The following is a 19574-nucleotide window of genomic DNA, read 5'->3' on the forward strand; positions in this document are numbered from 1 at the left end:
CAAGGCACGTCGGTAGCTCTCCTGCTTGATGACAATACACACGTCGGTGCGTGCCACAGGTGGCGCTCGCTTTGCCGCAGGTGGCCTTTATTTTTGAAGCGTGATGTGGGCAAGCTTACGCTTGTCCCATCCTACAGTTGGCAATACGAAGTCGGCAAAGGGGCTCTCTCCATAGGTGGTTTTCTTACTTGATGACAATACACACACGAGGCTTCGTTGGAAGGCGAGCCCCGTGTGACCCAGCAATGCATACATGGTCAGCACATTATTTTAGGGATCCACGACTACTGTGGCGAGCTGTTGCGGAGCTATGTCATAAGTAAGTAGAAGGAGTGAGGCATACCCCAGGGGTGGGGTAGATGCTGAAGAACACGGCTTTGACTTTTTGCCGAAGTCTTCGGAAAGGCGTTCAGTCAAGAACGATGTACCTGCCATCAGATGGGCCCCAGTTGCTTCTTTTTTTTCTCTCTCTCTCTCTCTCTCAGCAGCTCAAGACGCTCGAAGAGAAGTGCAGCACCTTCAGTCGAAAACTCCTCTCTACCTATTACGCCATCAAACATTTCCAACTCCACCTTGAAGGCCGGCAATTCTGCGTCCTCATCGACCACAAGCCCCTGACTTTCACTTTCCAGTTCAACCGAAACACTTACTCGTCAACTGAGCTTCGTCGTCTCTCCTATATACATCTCAGAGTATACGACGGATATTCGCTATGTACCTGGAAATCATAACACTGCGGCGGACGCGCAGTCATGACTCGAGGGCGGCAAATGTCCAGCCGTACTCACACCTTCGACACTCCAGCCAACGTGCTGTGCTCACTGAGCTTCTATCAGACGGCCAGGACAACCATTCTCTTCACCTGAAGCAAATCTCCGTCCTTTCATCCTCTCTGACATTATCTGTGACGTTGCTGACGTTGTGACGTCGTAGTTCTCCACGGCCATACACCCCCCCCCCCCCCCCATATGTTGCGCTGGTTTTGCGTCTCACGCGAAGATCCCAGTCCATCAGCTTCCGCTGCCTGATGCCCGCTTCCAGCACCTCCATGTCGACCTTGGCGGTTCGCTACCTCCTTCCTGCGGGGCCAGCGTTACCACCTCCTCACCACCGTCGATCGCTGCACTCGGCGGCAAGAAGCAGTAAAACTGCCTGATGGAACGTTTGGTACCGTTGCTCACGCCCTTGTCGCGAGCAGGATCGCACGCTTTGGGTGGCCGGCTTGACTCACCACCTACCAAAGCAGGCAGTTTCCAAGTGTCCGGCGCCTTATGCACCTCCTTTAGGGTTCACCATATCCGCACATCAGCCTACCACTCAGCTTCCAATGGCCAGGTTGAGCGCCTCCACAGTCAACTAAAGTCTGCCCAATCGCCCACGAAGCGGCAAGCAATTGGGTCGACCATTTGCTCTTGTGCCTTGCTTGACGTCCGCCCCACCCTCAAGCAAGTCTTCTTGTGCTCCGCTGCTGAATTGGTTTTCATGAACAACGCTGCGCTTACCCGGTGACTTCTGGCTCTCTTGCTGATGGCTGTTGTTCCTTAGGCCGACTACGTACACGGCCTGCCCCTGTACTATTTCCAGAAGCTCACCCCCGCCCGCCGCCCTCCTCCCGGTAACATCTTGGTCCAAGACTTCAAGACTTGCATCCATATTTTCCTTCGTCATAACGGCACCCGAAAGCCGTTTCACTCCACTACGACGGACCCTGTCCAGTTTTGTCCCGCAATGAGGATCCATTGACATCGTGGGCAAGTACTGGACCTCACTGGACGTCACTGGACCTTGAGCCGGCGTACCTGGAAGTCATGTCTGACCCTTCACTCTCTTGTTCTCCAAGTTCCCTCATTGCCGTTGTTGCACCGCCCCGGCCTAAGGCCTAAGCACCTCACCTGCTCCAGACAACTCGTCAGTTCCTCTTGTCCGCTCGACTTCCTGGAAGGGCGGGGGGTTGGGGTTAGTGGCCACTCCCGGCGCTACAACCATCGTCTACTGGACAGCAATAAAAGAAGACAGCACAGAACAGTTATTAACGTGTACCTGACCACGCGGCAGAACATGCGCCCACACCACCGCTTGCGTGTGTGTGTGGGGGGGGGGGGGGGGGAATATGTTTAATGCAAAGTAAAAAAAGGGGGAAGGGAAAGGTTAGAAGAAACAGCTCCTTCGCTAATCGTTGCGCATAGGACGCATCAGAGAATGCCCAGGAGTTTAGATTCCCGAAGGAATCGTGTCAGCGCAGACACGATTGTCCGCTTGTGGGTTTAAAGTTGATATCCCTAGAACTGCGTAGCTGTCAACTTTTGTCTGTTCCTTTAACACGAAAAATCAAAATAAACTTCGCACTGACGGACAGTACGTACCAACCTACGAGATCCACGGGAGCATTGCGGTGCCTGTAAAGCTTTCTTTCTTACAGCGCATTTGCGCTTGCTGTGAAGTGCTCTTTACAAGGTGATGCGTGCCGACGGCGTTCACTGACACGCACGCATTTATATACTATTTTTTTTCTTGCATTTTTACTTTCAATATGGAAATGTCATATTTCTTCTTCGACGTTCGACTCAAGATTCGACGCGTGGTATCCGGACGGCCACTTGCGTGCTTCCGATTCTCAGAAGCTCGTCTTACAAAGTAACGGAATCCAGCAGGCCACGCGAAAAGCAGAGGATCAACTTCAAAACGTTCAGCAATTGTTTGGATAAGGAGCAGGACCTTGCTTCTGAGCGCCGGCATCCTGCCAGGATCCCTCGAAAGTACATAACCAACAAACGAGTCACACAACGAGACCGGAAGTGCTCCGTGACGCAGCAGACCTTCTAGGTTTGGGAGCGCTTCCTTTTTGGATGACCGTCGACGAGCCCACGACGGGCCAGCCATGCGGTGCTATCTTCTCGCTTGAGAGATACGCCCAAGGAAACGTTTCGTTGCCACCTCCGACGGTAGTGGTTCTGTGACGTCGTAAACGTCGTACGATAATTGTGCTTGGTTGGGTCGTTGGAAAACAGGTGAGTCGCAGAACCTTCTCTTTCTTCTCTCCTCTCCCTTTCTCTCCCTGATTTTTCTTTATTTTTCTTATTTCTTTTTTTTTCTCTCGTAGCCGGCACTTTCGCGAAGTTCGTGTCTGATATATAGCGGTCATCAAGTGACTTATTCGTCCGGGTTCGAGAATGCGTTGCCGTGTGGGGTTCGCATGCGCTCCTGCCTTCCGCGGTAGAATTTACGGTTTTAACTTTTATTTACAGTCTTTACAGTTTTCCGCGTCTTCCTTGTCCGCGGGTCTAGAATAAGTGTCGGTGTTCCGAAGTGACGGAATACTTCGTGAGCGCCGGCAGTCATGGTGGACACGCCGCGTACACGACGAGCTGGCGTGCCAGGCGATGAGATACATGATTACGTCACTCTTATTTTTATTTACTCGCGAAGAGTCTCATTTAAGCAAGAACGAAACTTACTAGCTCTTTTGAAATATGACAGTCGTCGAGAAAGCCCGGTTTCGATCTTTCATGTTTCTTGGCACCTTGAGGCTTCAGGCATGTTTGTTATAGTTTGTGTGTTCCAGCGAGAGAGTAGTTATCTTTTCTATCACTACTCTTGTACTTTTTCTGCTTGAGCTTCGTTACATGCTGCGTTCGTGTCAGTCTCCTACCAGTTAAGAGTCTGGTTAGTGTGACAGAAATGACAACGTCATGTTTCACGTTGAATAACATGGTGGAGACGGAAAGCAAGCCTTCCCTGTAACAGCCTCTTCAAATTACTTCGTTGGTGTCGTCAGGTTTCATTGAAGCAGCAACTAGGAGGTACCGACGGGTCGGTAAATGATCACTGCAAAAATACTTCCGAGTTGATTACCTTTTTGTGTCCGCGGTCGTCCACCATCGTCTCCGAAGCTTATCGTCATGAACTGTGCGTTCAAAATGTACATCATAGCTTGAAGACGATGGTAAATTTGGAAAACGGAGTATGCGTCCCCAATTAAAGAGCGTCCCAGGTGTTTCGTTTTTCTTTTTTTTTTCTTTTCAGTTGGTGGTGTTGTCGGTTTATGTAGAGCATGGAGTTCGAGCCCCGCCCCGGTGGCGCCTTCCGACCTCTAAAAGCGGACCCTCCTCAGGAATCTCTATTTATAAACTCAAAAAGCTCGTGCAACTTGTCGATTTATGACCCGGTTTATTGTGACAGTGGGTGTCGAGCAGTGTTTCCTCGCTGGACGCGTGGACAAGATGTACGGCACAATGCCGAGCAGCATATGTGTTGGCAGACGATCCCGTATATTTTCAGGTGCTTCACCCGCGGCGCTGCTGCGTTTGGTCTGGTCTGTCAACTACAGATATACGGCAGCTTGCATATACTGTAGTGTCAAAACACGCTGCTGATAGATAGGAAGTGGGGAAGGACGACCTCTTAAAACATACCTATACCAACCTCAGTTTTCACCATTCCTTCCTGCTGTCTTCTCTCCATCTGTCCATGTCTGTACACGCCGCTCATGGCCACTGTCGCTTCGCGGCGCTGACACTGTATCAGAAAACATGCACAGGACTTCACCACATAACATGCTGAAGATCAACCATTGATCAACAAATCGGGAATGGCGTCCGTGAAACACAGACGTTGTTCCTGATTTGCGGTAACCATGGATGCGTACGCCCTTTTGTGACAATTGATATAACTGCGTAATGTCACAAAAGGGCGCCCGTCTCTCGTTTTCAACGAATCTGGATGGCTAGGAACGGCGCGGCGAAATGTAGTCCGTCACGGTCAAAGACAGAGTTACTTCGCCAGATAAATTATACTTAGGAAGTGGCTTTTTCGGGTTAAATGCCTTTCCCAGATTCTGGGGGTAAAAAATCGGGCGCTATTTTTAAATCTGTAAATCGTGGAGAAATCGGGCTTTAATTGTGCCTTCGGGTGTTATCGGGTGATTTTGTTTCTCCTCTTGTCTATTAAGTCCGTCCTTTCCTAATCTCTCTTTTATTTTTTTTATTTTTTATTTTTTGCGGGATCGAGACCTTCAAGCGGTAGTGCCCGAAGGCATAGACAGTGTTGACACACATGAGTGTATTGCTGGGAACGTTAAGTGACCCATTCTTACATGTGTTACACGTGGCGACCGTTGTTCGTCTTCAGCGGAAACGTCACTTGAGGATTTCATAGTGACTGGAATTCGGGGAGAAATCGGGTTTAACCCGAAGTGGTCGGAAGTCAGTTCGGGGGGGAATAACCGCGCGGAATCAGGTTTAACCCGAAAAAGTCACTCCCTAATTATACTGTAGTATACCGTCAGGCGTCGCCCAACCCGAAAATCCGAGGTGCGCTGAAGGGGCGCTAAAGTAACTGAATAAAAGTTAAGTGAATACCTTTTAGTGCCTGTTTTCACTTCCGATCGCGCCTTGATCATTAATGCAAAATCGAGCCCTACCGTTTTCGATCTGGAGTCTTCAAAAATTCATTTTTTGTCTGAACTATCCCAGAGTGGAACCGCACGTCTTTCTCGAGGCCTTGTTCTCTCAACGACTAAGTGACACGTACTTGGAAATAAGCTGTCTTCCCTTCATTGCAAGTGGCATTTGTATTTTCGTGATCATTTACTGTATGGTTTGGTTTTGATCGCTGATTAGTTTGCGGTATTTTATAGAGTGATCTCGTGCTATGCCACTATGTGTCTCGTTTTTCTTATAACATATTTGCACAGTGTCTTCTCTCCCCTATACGTAACTCCCTATACGTGGAGCTGAGGGATTTCTGTAATAAATGAAGTACAAAAATTTGTTCTCGGGGAATGACAGATTCCGTTACCTTGACACCAACACAAAAGGAACGGGCTTCATCCGTCGCGTCGTTCGTGATTTATGAGTGAAGGAAACCGCAACCGCTTTCCTTTTCCCCTCCCCTTCTCAAGAAGCCTGACAGCCTCGAATTGGTCTCCTCCAGTGATCTCCCGCGACGATTGGACTAACCGTTTTGCGGGACCAATGAAAGAGCGCTCCGCATTGTGGGGGGGGGGGGGGGGGTAGCTTGCCGTTGTTGGCCGCACTCAAGTGGGCATCGTCACGACTATAGCAAAAAAATAGAAGAAAAAAAAATACTTCACCACATAGCACGCTCCTAGCCAAGCATCATAAACCCGAATGACAATTGTTCTCGCCCCTGATTTCTTGAAAACTGCATGGAGGCGGAGCCTATTTTGTGATCATTATGTACGGCACAAAATAGGCTCCGCCTTCCGTTTTCAACAAATCAGGGGCGAGAACGTTGTCATTTGGGATGATGGTTGGCTATAGGAGCGTGCTATGTGGCGGAGTTCATTTTTAAGGGTGTATCTTCCACATTTTGATATCCTGATCAGTTCTATGTTTTGTGATCTGTAGCATTTGGATAACGGTATCTCGACGTATTTATAATCTTATTGTGGGAGCACCGCGTATTTAATTGAATTCATTGCTATTTTATTTTATTCCGCACAACACACTCCTACCAAACCATCATCACGAAGGACATCGTTCTCTGGTCTCGTCATCGTTCTCTGAATAATCGTTCTCTCCCCTGATTGGTTGAGCACGGGAGGCGCGCGCCTTTTTGTGACACTTATGTTAATTATCGCCACAAATCATGGGCGACAACGACATCATTCTCTGCGATGTCGCGATCACGTAACGTTATCGTTAACGTTATCACATACGTTATCACGTCGTGCTGGCGCTCGTGGTCGGTGGGTCTCAGAGCTCTGGTGGGTCTCTCTCATCGTGCTGGCTCATATACCTGTGTTCATGCGTTCCACGTTAGACGCTGAGTCACACTGCAGAAAATTCGTTTTTGTTCAGCCCTCACAACATGATGGAAATTAATGTCCTGAGGCTGGAACGCAGAAGGAAGGACAGCACACAGAGCTTCAAGTGCCTAAGAATAATGAAAGAAGTAAGTCACTGAAAATCTTAGCCAGGTGTAGGACTCGAACCAACATCTTCCGGATTGCCGGTCCTGATCTAGCACGCCTCTCCAACGTCTTCCCTTCCAACGAGAGCCCTGGACCGGTAATCCAGAAGATGTGGGTTCCAGTCCTACAGCTGGCTAACCTTTTCAGTGACTTCCTTCTCTCGCAACATGTTGCGCCTCGTGACCAAATCCCCACGCGTCATTTTGTGCTTTTGTTCTTACTCCATACTAAGCGTGACGTGCGGGGGGTTAAATTTCATCGCCATCCATCTTTCACGCGCCGCCACGACGAAGGCAAGGTCACACGGAGCCCGACTGCGTGCTCCGTGAGTAAACACACTGGGGCCGCACAAAAAAGAAAATGAGAACAAACTTCAATGAGGATCTCAAATGTCCGAAGCAGATTTCAGCACAGCGAATGAGAGCAACGCATGCAAAGACAGACGTTTTCTGAAGGCATCACGATGCATGTTTAGCCTCGCACTTGACAGCCAACACAAACACATCAGACACCCATCTGAGCCAATTCAAATCAATTGGGTTCCTCAGGCCTTGTGTACCCTCTCTAAGGGATGCATGCCCATTGAGTCACTTGGAAGAAAGAGACGCATATGAAGCCGTGAAAGACGCAATGTGTAGTTATACGCGCAACGTTCAAGATGTTGAGTATATATTTCTTTCGAGCCGCAGAAACGTTAAAAAAAAAAAAAAAGAAGAAGGAAGAATCAATGTTTCTTTGTTCCGAATGGGGCTTCTTTATTCTGTCTACTGAAGAAACTTGCTGAAGCCAGAGTGATACCCAACAACAACTTTATTTAAGACCGTTAGCGGAATGGTCGTTACTTCACCTGTAATCCTACCATCATTCCTAATGACTTCGTTCTCTCTGCCCTGATTTGTCGAAAACAGGAGACTTACGCCTTTTTTGTGGCAATTATGAACTGCACAATTGTCACACAAAAAAAGGTGTACGCCTCCCATTTCCAACAAATCGCTTTAGCTATCGCTATCGCTTCGGATTAGAGGAGAGAGAGGGGCGTACGCCTTTTTGTGGCAATCTGGATACTATATGATTATGATATATGGTAGTATTAGGATAGGGCATATATTGCATTAGGAAATATGATTTTGTGGCAGTATGATATCTGGATATAATGACCACAAAAAGGCGTACGCCCCCCTGTCGCCTCGAATCAGAAGCGATAATCCTATCATTCTTGACAGTGGTTGGCGCACAGCGTACTACGCGGTTAGAGTGTACGCCAACCACTGTGCCGTTTGATGCAGTTATCGCTTCTGATTTGAGGAGACAGAGGTACACTCTTGTACACTCTTAAAAAAAAAAAAAACTTCACCGCACAGCACGCTCCTAGCCAACCATCATCTCGAATGATACCGTTATCTCCTCGGATTTGTTGAAAACGTGAGGCGTACGCCTTCCGCGGATAACGATATCATTCGAGATGATGGTTGGCTAGGAGCGTGCTATGCGATGAAGCTCATTTTTAAGAGTGCACTCTTAAAAATGAACTTCACCGCATTGCACGCTCCTATCCAACCACCATCTGGAATGATATCGTTATCTGTCCTGATTTGTTGAAAACGGGGGGCGTACGCCTTTTCTGTGACAATTATGAACAGCATAAGTGTCACAAAAAAGGCGTACACCTCCCGTTTTCAACAAATCAGGGCTGATAATGATATCATTCGAGATGACGGTTGGCTTGGAGCGTGCTATGCGGTGAAGTTCATTTTTAAGAGTGTGTATACGTCTTTTTGTGGCAATTGAAATTGCCACGATAAGGCGTACGCCTCCCGTTTTCAACGAATCAGGAAAGCGATATAATTCTGTGCATAGAGGCTGGTTCCCAGCGTCCTTAGTCCCGGAAGGACCGGAAGTCTTCCTGGCACGTGGCAGGGGCTGTTTACCCGAGAATGTCATGTATAAGGGGGAGTACACCTGCCTCGCATTCTTTCCTTGTTAGAAATAGTACTCAGTACTGCGACAGGGAACTGTACCAACGTGCCAAAAGCAGATGCAGCATGTATAGGTATACTTGTGCTTTCCGTAGTACCCACGTTCTCTTTGACCTAAACCGTACGATGACGTATCGAAACATGAGAGGAGCAGTCCGGGAAAGGGGGTCATACAGGGGGCTAAATCGAGATCTACCCCAGTCAGCCAACAAGGTCGGGTCTGCGGGAGACACCCATTTGGCCCTTCAATCACCGCGTGCGAATAAACGGAAATGTGTAAACTCCATGGACGCCCCTTGTCGAACGAGCGCGTGGGTGCTTCCGAGCAGTTCGTGCTTATAAATGGGAACGGTCGTGGGATGCGGATAGCTTAATTTGTCGTAGGGGTAGCTCAAGAGGGTGAGCCCACACTCTAAAAACAGAACTTCACTGCATGGCACGCCCTGCACCAACCATATTGTCACGAATGATAGGGTTACCGCTAGATTCGAAAGAGAGAGTCGGGCGTACGCGTTTTTGTGTCAGTTTGGATATATGATAATTGACACAAAAGGCGTACGCCTCTCTGTCTCTTCGAATCAGAAGCGATAACCGTAGCAATGGTTAGCGCAGAGCGTGCTATGCGCCGCAGTTCTGCTTTTAGAACGCACGTTGGGAACCTATTTCTAAAATAAATATTTGAGCATCGCAGACGAATGGACACGCCACCCACTTTATCGGATGATTTTACGATATGTAAGCAAATAATGCAGCATAGTTTTCGTCAAAAGGGAGAGGGCGAAGACTAACGGGTGCATGATGATTAAAAGAACGAATAACCGAGAGACACGACACACTTCTTCGTGTTTGTCTGCGTGTCCCGTGTCTCTCGGTAATTCGTTCTTTTAATCATAGTTTTCGTGTTCCCGCGGGTGAAACAGGGCTGACATTTAAGCAAAAAAATGGTACCGCCCAACGTGTTAACGCCAGACGAGCTTAAAATGCATTTTATTGCGCAGCGTCACGTATTTCGCTGAGGGCAAACTCTGCATTGCCTTTCGGCTAAGGTTCTTGTGATTTTCACGGCGCTGGTCTTGTTCCATAGCTTTTTGAAATTCACATTGAATGTACGTACCAGATTACTACGTTTCATAATTCATATTACTGGGGTGCTCTCGAGGTAGAGAAAAATTGCTACCCCTATCGGCTTGCACTTCCTTTTCGACGCCATCAACAGCTATGGGAAGAATTTGCCCTTCACGCCCAGATGTGCGGAGGTATTTTAAGGGTGCGTTATGAAGCAAAACATCCTAAGTACGTTGTTAGAAGGCTGCATAAAACGTGCAAATGTCTGTTTTTTTTTCATGGGCGCTCTTGTTGTGGGACATGTTACGGCACTTGACCAGATTGGTGGAAGTGTTTGTATAGAGTGATTCGTTCAATATATGCTCGTGTTGCAAGAACGTTCAAGCGGAAGCATGTTCGTGATACGAAATGCTGTGAAAGCAAATTAAGCTGTCAAAGTCCATCCACATTCTAAAATCAGATCCTTCCCCCTTCCCCTTCTGTTTTTAGAATGTAGATTTCGTCCCGTTCAATTTCTCCCTTCTTCGCGTTTCTCTCCGTTCATTCGCATTCTAAAAACGGAACTTCACCGCGGACCACGTGCAAGGAAAACCAGTATCCTGAATGTTTTTTTTGTGTGTGTGTTTCGCTTAAACGCCACGAAGCAACTGGTGGCTATGAGCGGGGTACAGACGTTGACAGATGGGGAGAGGACAGCGCAGCAGGAAGGAGAAGGGACACGGAGCTTAGTATGCGTCCCGGCCCGACTTCATGGGGAAATGTGCCAACATTCGTGTGGAATGGCTGCCGGAAAACGTCAGACAGGACAGCCGTTAGGGGAATTCGAACTCACTACCTCCCAGTCTTCAGCACGACGTTGGCGTAACCACCAACGAGCAAATGCTTTTTTTTTTTTTTTCAGGCTCGACCATGCCGCTGGTGAATGATATCGTCCTGTCTTGCGATTGTTCAATGCAGGAGGCGTACGCCCCACCCGTAACACTTTACGAGTTACGAAAATGCTCCCCCTCCCCTGTCCTCAGGAAACCAGGAGACGTATAGAGGAGTGCGCGAGTACGGTTATACCCGCAGATCCGCACTGATATCCGCTCTGCATCGTGGTTTGCGGATAGAAATATAACATTTGCAAATGCGCTCGGATGAAGTGCAGATAAAACTTCTGCGGTTCGCGCGGATAACCGTGCTTTATATCGCAAGTAAGCGAAAGTGTTTCTGTCGACGTCCCTCATGGTGGAGCCATAGTTAATGCAAAAGATCCAAAATGGTGTTGAAGTGTGTCATCCTTTGTATTGCTGTGCGTTTCACAGCATTTTATTGGACAAGTCTGGATGGTGATGTTAATGGGAAGTTTGCATGCTGAAACGTGGAAGCGTTTGTAAGTACAGTGATTGGGCATGTGCGTATATACTCAATATCTGCGTATTGCGGCTACACATATTTCAGCTATAGCGCGGTTGCGGTTGCAGGTCTTGCACATGCGCGGGTATAGTGCGGATGCGGATACTCTCAATGTTATCCGCGTGCACCTCAACCTATCAGTGACATCACTATATGTATATCACTCTGAATTGTGGTTGGCCTTGAGAGTGTTTCGCAGTGAACTTCTCATTTCACTCCAATTACCAATTTATTATTGTGATCTCTCTTTAGAGTATCCGTGTATTCACACGAGAGGCGTTCCCCAGAACATTCCAGCAGAAAATGCGCAAAACGTCATAGCTTTCTGTTGCCACGTGAGCGCGAGCGATCAACGTCACATATTTTCGTACATCTTCTAACTCTGCATATATAAAGTCCTTCTATACAGAAGGCCTGCTTAATTCCTCCTCTCACTGCTTCGCACGAAGACATAAAAAGCCCGCCTATCGCAGTAGCCAGCCAAGATGTCAGCCAATCACCGCAGACGATTTTGAATCACAGGCTTTCGTTGGCTACCAGTGGCAGCCCATGCGGCTGATGGCGGCTCGTTTCCATAGCCACGGCCTCTGAAAGCAACGTCGTGATTGGTGGACTCTTATCTGTTACTTCACGTCCCTCAAGCGGTCAGGCTAGTCTGGTGGTGTTGGTTATATCCTGCGGCTCAGTCACAAGATATTCCATAGCAGACGACAGGGCCGCTGCTCTCGTCTGCTATACGCACATATGCCACAACTGACCGCAACTGATACTCCTGCGTGCACCGTGCGAATGGTCAACACAAAATGCAGTGGAGCTTCTTCCCCGTGAGCAGTTTTTGGCTTTTTCTTCCATTCGAATATTCCGTGGGGATGTCACCCGTGTGAATACAAGGTATCCGCGTAGTTCTGAATTGTGACGGCAGGCAAACATGTCGAAAGCGCGTCCCGCGTGATACGTCCGCTTATTGTGTGAGGGTTGACAAGAATGCGGCCCTGGAGCGCTCATGGAACGACACAGGGGAAAGACGTGGAAAGCAGTGAGAGTGGATTGACAAGGTTACACATATATTTGTATTATTGATTACGTAAGTTCAGTATTATTGTCTATGCGCAAAATGGGGGGAGGGAGGAAGTAAAGCAAAAAGCTGCTATTGAGAAGTCAACTGGGCGGCCCCGCGACTCATGGGATAATTCAAGCGATTCAAAAGAAACACCTGCGTCTTTATTGCACCTATCCGGTGTCATTTATTGATGTTTCTCAATTAAAATACCACATTGTCACACAACAGGACACAAGGACAACCAGTGAACAAGGGCTTTGGCTGACTGACTCCCCGGAGTCGCGAGTCCAGCGACGAGAAGAAATATCGACGAGCAATTATTGCTTCACTGAGCAAAACCCACTGAGACATGCGATAACCAGTGCTAGATAAGATCAATGTCTCAACTTTTCTCTTGGTGTGACCACTACTTAAACGCTGTATAAGACGAGGAGGATTCTCCCAGCCTACAAAGCTGGTAATGCAAGAGACAAAAAGAAAACTGCATGGCGATTCGCAGTTCTAAAAAAAGTATTGTAAAGTACGTGTCACTCGGCATCTTCCGCAGGCGTGCTTCCACCAAGAAGTTCCTTGCGACGGCAGACACGTGACATGCTCGAGGAAGAGCGGGCGTCAAAATGCAGGGACGCTACCTTGTAATACAGGAACATTATTCTGCTCCATAGAAATAGATCGGGACTGTGTTGTAGACTCAGGGATGGGCATAAATACATTTTTGTATATAAATATATATACAAAAGGCGTTGTTGAAATAATACAAAGGCGTTGTTGGTCTTTAAATACCCTTCATAAATACTTTTCAATGTGAGTGTTTAAACACAAAATATAAATACAGTATTTAAATACCGTAACTACTCCCACAAATACTGTGAGGAAGATGTCATCTCGAATTACAGAAATAACGATGTTCATAACAACAAATCAGCAAGGAACAATAGCATTTATTTGTTAGGTTATCATGGCGATTTTAATATTAGAAGTTTCCAGAAGACTGGATCTTTTAGGCACCTTCTGTTCGGCCGTACAATCAGATCTGCATTTATTGTTGTTTTCTTCATTGATGTATTTTGCATGCGAGACATTTAATTGGTTCAGGAGCGCTTCTAGTTCCGCTTAGCAGGTCCTCATAACGGCGACCGGCCTCTCCGCGTATATATTACCTTCACATTACCCTCCCCCTTTTACTCTTTATCTCTCTCTCTGTGACAGATATTGATAAACGAAACATGGCAGAGGAAGCATCTATTTTATAGCTAAATTCGATCCGCTGTTCGAAACTGATTCCACAGATAAGAACCGCTCTTTGAATGAACATCTTTTCGGTCTCACCACTGCTTTAAAAACAAAACAAAAAAGCAAAAAACGAGAAACTTTAAAAGAAAATAAAGAAGCATTGTGATATATACCCAAGGAACGACCCCGTTCTTGCTGGCTGCTGCAAATGGAGCGGGAAAAGTTGCTCCCTGTCATCACCTATCTGCCAGAAAGTCATCCTTAAGTCACCCTGGTTATCGTACGTGGTGGTGCGCCCACGGTGCTCTTGAGGTCTATGGCATCTATTTCTGTGAAAAGGAGCAGCAGGTTCCCTCTTGGGAAGTTCCTGCTTCAGAGCAGCAAGCGTGGAGGTGGCTGCTGCTATTTGGGTGCTCTATTTCCAGCGCCTTTCATTGAAGCACCGTCTGTGGACTGCGGCGCGGGGGGTCATACCCTTCTTCGACGAGCGCTCTTGACTGAACACGGGAGCCGTGTGTCAGTGGGAAACAATAGTTTTTTTTTCTTTTTTTTTTCCCTACTGTGCGAATCTCACAGGTACCCCGTCCCTCATGAAGGACGACCGTGAGACTGGTAGGTGAACCGGGATCGATCCTGCAGCATTGGCCGTGTCATCTGGTCGATACAATAAAAAGCTGATCACCGCAGGATGAAGCGATCGACAGCTCGACACTTTTGGACACATGCACTAAATTGTCCAGCAGTATTTGTACTGGACTACGTCACCGTCAGTACATTCGACTGTAGTAGTGTACTTGAAGGACCAAACAAAGCAAGCATTGGTACATTATTTGTTTTGTGAGGCAATATCTCCATAGAGCAGGAAGCTCCCTTCTAATAATCGCGTTGCTTGAAAAACGACACCACTAACAGGAAACAAAAATACCATTATCACTGGAGGGAACCGTGATATAATGCTCGTAATGCTCGCAGAAGGCCGCATCCGTTTTTTCCTCGCCCCAATACTGTCCATTTCTCAAATTCTACATACTTTACCAATGATCTTGCAGCTTAGAATCGCACATTTTTTGCCATAATTTCGAATAGCATTTTCCTATCCTGCCTGTTACCAACCGCTTTTCATGGTCGGAATTCTTGTCATAGTCCTGGAAAAAAGGAAAAAAAAGGGGGAGGGGTGTGGAAAGGAATGGAATTGAATTGAATGAAAGTATCATAATTCAACTCAGTTCAATAAAGAAGAGAATGTTGTCTTCATAGCTACGCGCTTTCTTCTGGGACCACTAGCTGTGTCTATGGTTGCTGAAGAAAGTGCACAGAATAACTGCACGTGTGTTGTATAGCTTAGGTCAGCACCCAACTTCATGTTCTCTATGCATTCGGCACATCTACTACGTGCGTTGTGGTGTGCAACAAACCTCGAAACCGTGGTCGTGCTGAAGACTGAGAGGTGGTAGGTTCGAATCCTACCGCCGGCTGTGCTGTCTGAGGTTTTCCCTGGGTTTTCCGAAGACTTTCCAGACGAATGTCGGCGCAGTTCCCACTGCAGTCTGCCCAGGACGCATACCAACCCCCCTCCCTGCCCCCCACTCCTTCCTGTTGTCCTCTCTCCATCTGTCCACATCTGTACGCCGCTCAAAGCCACAGTTGCTTCGCGGTGCTAACACAAAAAAAATCATACTTTTAACTTCTCGTTATAGCGCGACCTGCTGGAGTATTCTATGTCTCGTGCCCCACTTCACTTTCTTACACGCCATGAATGTTGGGCGGCGCATTCCGATGACCGCACGACGTTGACATGAAACATGTGCGCGTCACGCATCATTGTCACCATCGACGCCGCCGCCGTCGTCACCGCCGCCGCGAGGGGAGCGGGAACACATTGCCCAGTTCCGCGGGCCAGGCATTTTTTCTTCCGTCGCCACCAATGTCCGCGATGAAGTCGTTCTGCTGGAAACCCACGGTGACCAAGAAAAAGGTCAGCTTGAACGGTGTGCTTCGACAATATCCCGTGGCGACGTTTTGTGAATGTTTACGTTTGTTGAGATCGAAGTGGATTATGCGTAGAGAACTGCTTCAGCTTTGTGTGGGCCGCACGGGAGAGTGTGACGCGACCGACTCTGTATACATCCCGTATACTGATAGCCTGGCTATATCAGTGCTGTGGTGCTCCGCAATTTTCTCCTCCTCCTTTTTCTTTTTTTTTTTTTTTTTCTTAAGAGAGGGGAAGCGATTAAACGGTGACCACAAGTTCGGAATGACCACGAGCACCTAACTGCGAAAAGATCAGAGATGAAATAAGGCAGTCGTCGAAAAAGCCATACAGCAAGCCTTTAGGCTGGCGTTGTGCGTGACCGTTTGTGTGTTCCAACCTCAGTACAGTTGCCTTCCATCATGTGCATAAAGAAGTTTCACAAAAATTACTTACGCGGATGGAATTTGCTGCAACTTATATACAGGGTGCCTGCTCTAACGTGTTCAAAAATTTTATTTAAAGCGACCGATGAAAGAGAAACGAGTGGTACTTTTCTGTTACTTGAGTAAGAAACAGGAACTACTTCACTAGTATAATTGTAGTATAATTGTATAATTGTAGTTTACTAAAACACCCCATGTGAATAGTCGTCATCTGTATGTTGTTGTTGCTGTTGTTGTTTGATAAGCTCAGGATCTTTTTTTTTTTTTTTTTAATGGACGCTTACAAGTGTCTATCGTGTTCTACAGGTGCTTCTGCCCGGGGACATCTTGCAAACGGAGGCCGAGATGGCCAGCCAGCAGATCAAGAAAAAGAAAAAGACACTGGACAAGATCAGCCTTCCCAACTACTCTCAGCAGTACGTTTACCCGAGCTTATTTGGATACGCGTGCTGTGATCGATGAGTATACCACGTGATCGTAGAAAATGATGAGCGCAGAGGAGACAGTGGCGATGTCACGGTGCATGCTGTTGCCATGGGTTCCGGCCGTGCACGCCTTGCAATTCAGTGGTACGAAGTACATACTCAGTTTGACAGTCTTCTGCATGAGAACGCAGAACTATATGAGACTACTAACTACTATGAGACTCAAACAGAACTACTATGAGACGCAGAAATATAAGGAGTGCCGTGCGCTGAGACATCATTTATACTTCTGGTTCGTGCCATTATGCACGCGCCATCTCCATATTTTATCATTGACTTGGCGGCTAGTTGCAGCACCACCTACACTCTTAAGAATGAACTTCACCGCATAGCACGCTCCTAGTCAACAATCATCTCAAATGATATCGTTATCTGCCCTGATTTGTTGACAACGAGAGGCGTACGCCTTTTTTGTGACACTTATGCTGTTCATAATTGTCGCAGAAAAGGCGTACGCCTCCCGGTTTCAACAAATTAGGGCAGATAACGATATCATTCGAGATGATGGCTGGCTAGAGGCGTGCTATGCGGTGAAGTTCATTTCTAACAGTGTACACTCTTAAAAATGAACTTCACCACATAGCACGCTCCTAGCCAACCATCATCCCGGGTGATATCGTTCCCTTCCTTGATTTGTTGAAAACGGGAGGCGTACGCCTTTTTGTGACACTTATGCAGAAATGTTAATTGTCACAAAAGCGCGTACGCCTCCCGTTTTCCACAAACCATGTGAGAGAACGATGTCACTCGGGATGATGGTTGGCTTGGGGCGTGCTATGCGGTGAAGTTCGTTTTTAAGAGTGTAGATAAAGAAGGCCTAGATAAAGCCTAAAGGCCTATAGATAAAGAAGGTCTTCGCAGACTATTTCCCACACAGGTTATTCGCTTGTTGGTATGGGCAGAGATAATGCCCAGCTATAACCATTGTCGTCTGCGAGTAGTGAACATGCTCCCTACTAAATTGAAAAAAAAATGAAAAAAAAAAAGAAGAAGAAGAAGCGCAAACATGGTCGCCCAAGCGATCAGGTTTTCGGTTACCGCAGGCGGTGTTATACCCTAGCCACATCGGCAAATTTAATGCATTAAACGGAATGACATTTACTTCACCTCCTAACCAACCATCATCTCGAATGATATCGTATATACTTTGCCTTGATTTGTTGAGAAGTGGAGGCGTACGCCCTTTTTTATGGCAAATATGAACTGCATAATTGTCACAAAAAAGTGTACGCCTCCCAGAGAACGATGTCATTCCAATTATGGTTGGACAACGGGTGAAGTAATCGCCGTTCCGCTAACGGCCTTATATAGGTTTGCCGTCTGACTAGGGTATTAAAAATGAACTTCACCACATAGCGCGGTCCTAGCCAACCATCATCTCGAATGATATCGTCGTCTGCCCTGATTTGTTGAAAACGGGAGGCGTATGCCTTTTTTGTGACAATTATGAACAGCATAAGTGTCACAAAAAAGGCGTGCGCCTCCCGTTTTCAACAAATCAGGGCTGATAACGATATCATTCGAGATGATGGTTGTCTAGGAGCGTGCTATGCGGTGAAGTTCATTTCTAAGAGTGTAGGCAACCACCAGGCGGAGTGACATCGTTATATCCCCTGATTTGCTGATAACGAGGGGGGCGTACGCATTTTCTGTGGCATTATGCTGTTTATAATTGCCACAATAATGGCGTACGCCCCACGTTTTCGTCAAATCAACCGAGAGAACGTTGTCATTCGTGATGATGGGTGTCTAGAAGCGTGCTATGCGGTGAAGCTATGTTTTTAGAGTGTAGGAGAACCACATATCAGCCATTCTTGAAGGTACTGTCATCAAGTAGGAGCACCACTTAGCCATTCTGATAGGTATGAGAACCAACTATATCAGCCATTCTTATTGGTTCTCGTGACCACCGCCGCAGCATTCTCGCTGAGGAAGATGCGTGCCGCTATGTCACAGCCGGATGAATTCCGATATCCGCGGTCCCAATTTTCGCTGGGTCCATTACGCACCTTGCTGTAAAACTTGAGTTGCGTTTTCACATCGATGCACTCAACCGTCTTTTACGTTTATCCGTCCTATAGCATGCAGCAAAGTGTCACAAGACACGTGCATATAGTGACCCTTGACACTGAAAGCGTTACAGAAGCGGCGTACGCCTCTCGTCCTCAGCAAACCAGGAAGGAAAGTTATGTTTTTGTGAGTGTTGGATCAGAGCGCTTCCCTATAAGTACCCGTATGCAGCAAGTGCTGTAAAACCAGAAGACGAGGCACCTACAGATTCCCCTGGTGCACCTCTCACTAACCACTTTTATCGCTTTGTTTACGCAGGGATACCAGCACTTTCCGAACAAGTATGCACATGGAGCTTGTGGAAGCTGAAAACGACGGTATGTGATAACTTAATTCGGATCTCGTACGCGCGTACTTGCTGTGCGTCTGCCGTGCCGTTTAGATGTGCCTCATTGTACGAAGTTACCTTCACCGTTGATGATAGTTTTCTTCAATATCAGATGCTAAAGAGGAACCCCCTCCTTCCAAGAATGCGAGCACGATCGTTATCGAGACGACATTGAAGAGTCCGGAAGCCAAGGAGAAAAAAGAGGAGAAGGAGACAAATGGCGAGCAAGGTAAGCAGATACCATTCCTGCTGTCTTATCTTGCTTCTCGTATTACTCCCTCCACTCTTTAATGATGTCAAAGCTTATCCGTTCGACCCTGCTCATCCACTGCATGCCGTAACAGCATGCTTCGTTAGGTTGATATTTTGAAGTTGGTGCCCGAGTTGAACCACTGCCTTGATGTTGTCATTTTCTTCTGTGTCCACTACACGCCTCATTTGGCCCCGTGCGCATGACGTCACGCGCAGCCTTTCAGTCACGTGACTCGGGAAAACATGGGGATCCGTCACAGGCGTCATATGGTGCAGGCCGAATGATGCAACAGCGTGTGCTTTCACAATTTACAGCCCTCCCCTTCCGATTTGTTTCGGTTTCAGTCCGTCTACCAAC

The 19574-nt window shown here is 47.3% G+C and overlaps 1 protein-coding gene and 1 long non-coding RNA gene across 9 annotated transcripts in view; one reads left to right on the top strand and one right to left on the bottom strand.

The window, feature by feature from the left end:
• Positions 1 to 2835: 2835 nt before the first annotated feature.
• The window catches only part of LOC135368403 (vinexin-like), a 65052-nt gene continuing 48313 nt past the window's right edge, over positions 2836 to 19574 (top strand). For 4 of the 5 annotated variants that reach the window (XM_064601624.1, XM_064601627.1, XM_064601625.1 and 1 more), the window contains exons 1-4: positions 15531 to 15641; positions 16388 to 16497; positions 18895 to 18953; positions 19077 to 19193. In XM_064601624.1, the coding sequence (XP_064457694.1) occupies positions 15591 to 15641; positions 16388 to 16497; positions 18895 to 18953; positions 19077 to 19193 (337 nt within the window). In that variant the 5' untranslated portion in view covers positions 15531 to 15590. Of the gene's footprint in view, positions 3009 to 15530; positions 15642 to 16387; positions 16498 to 18894; positions 18954 to 19076; positions 19194 to 19574 lie in introns of those variants that run through there. The other variant, XM_064601628.1, reaches the window with a different exon arrangement.
• LOC135367820 (uncharacterized) lies at positions 4169 to 7050 on the bottom strand. 4 transcript variants are annotated; one of them, XR_010414533.1, is made up of 4 exons: positions 6956 to 7050; positions 6680 to 6897; positions 4423 to 4515; positions 4169 to 4348 (listed from the first exon to the last, which is right to left on the bottom strand). It is a non-coding gene; the product is annotated as an uncharacterized LOC135367820 (long non-coding RNA). The 4 variants fall into 4 exon arrangements; XR_010414531.1 differs by having other exon boundaries at positions 6680 to 7050; XR_010414534.1 differs by having other exon boundaries at positions 4169 to 4321; positions 4413 to 4515; positions 6680 to 7050.

Source organism: Ornithodoros turicata, chromosome 9 (genome assembly GCF_037126465.1).
Source record: "Ornithodoros turicata isolate Travis chromosome 9, ASM3712646v1, whole genome shotgun sequence".
In the NCBI taxonomy this organism is placed as follows: Eukaryota; Metazoa; Arthropoda; class Arachnida; order Ixodida; family Argasidae; genus Ornithodoros; species Ornithodoros turicata.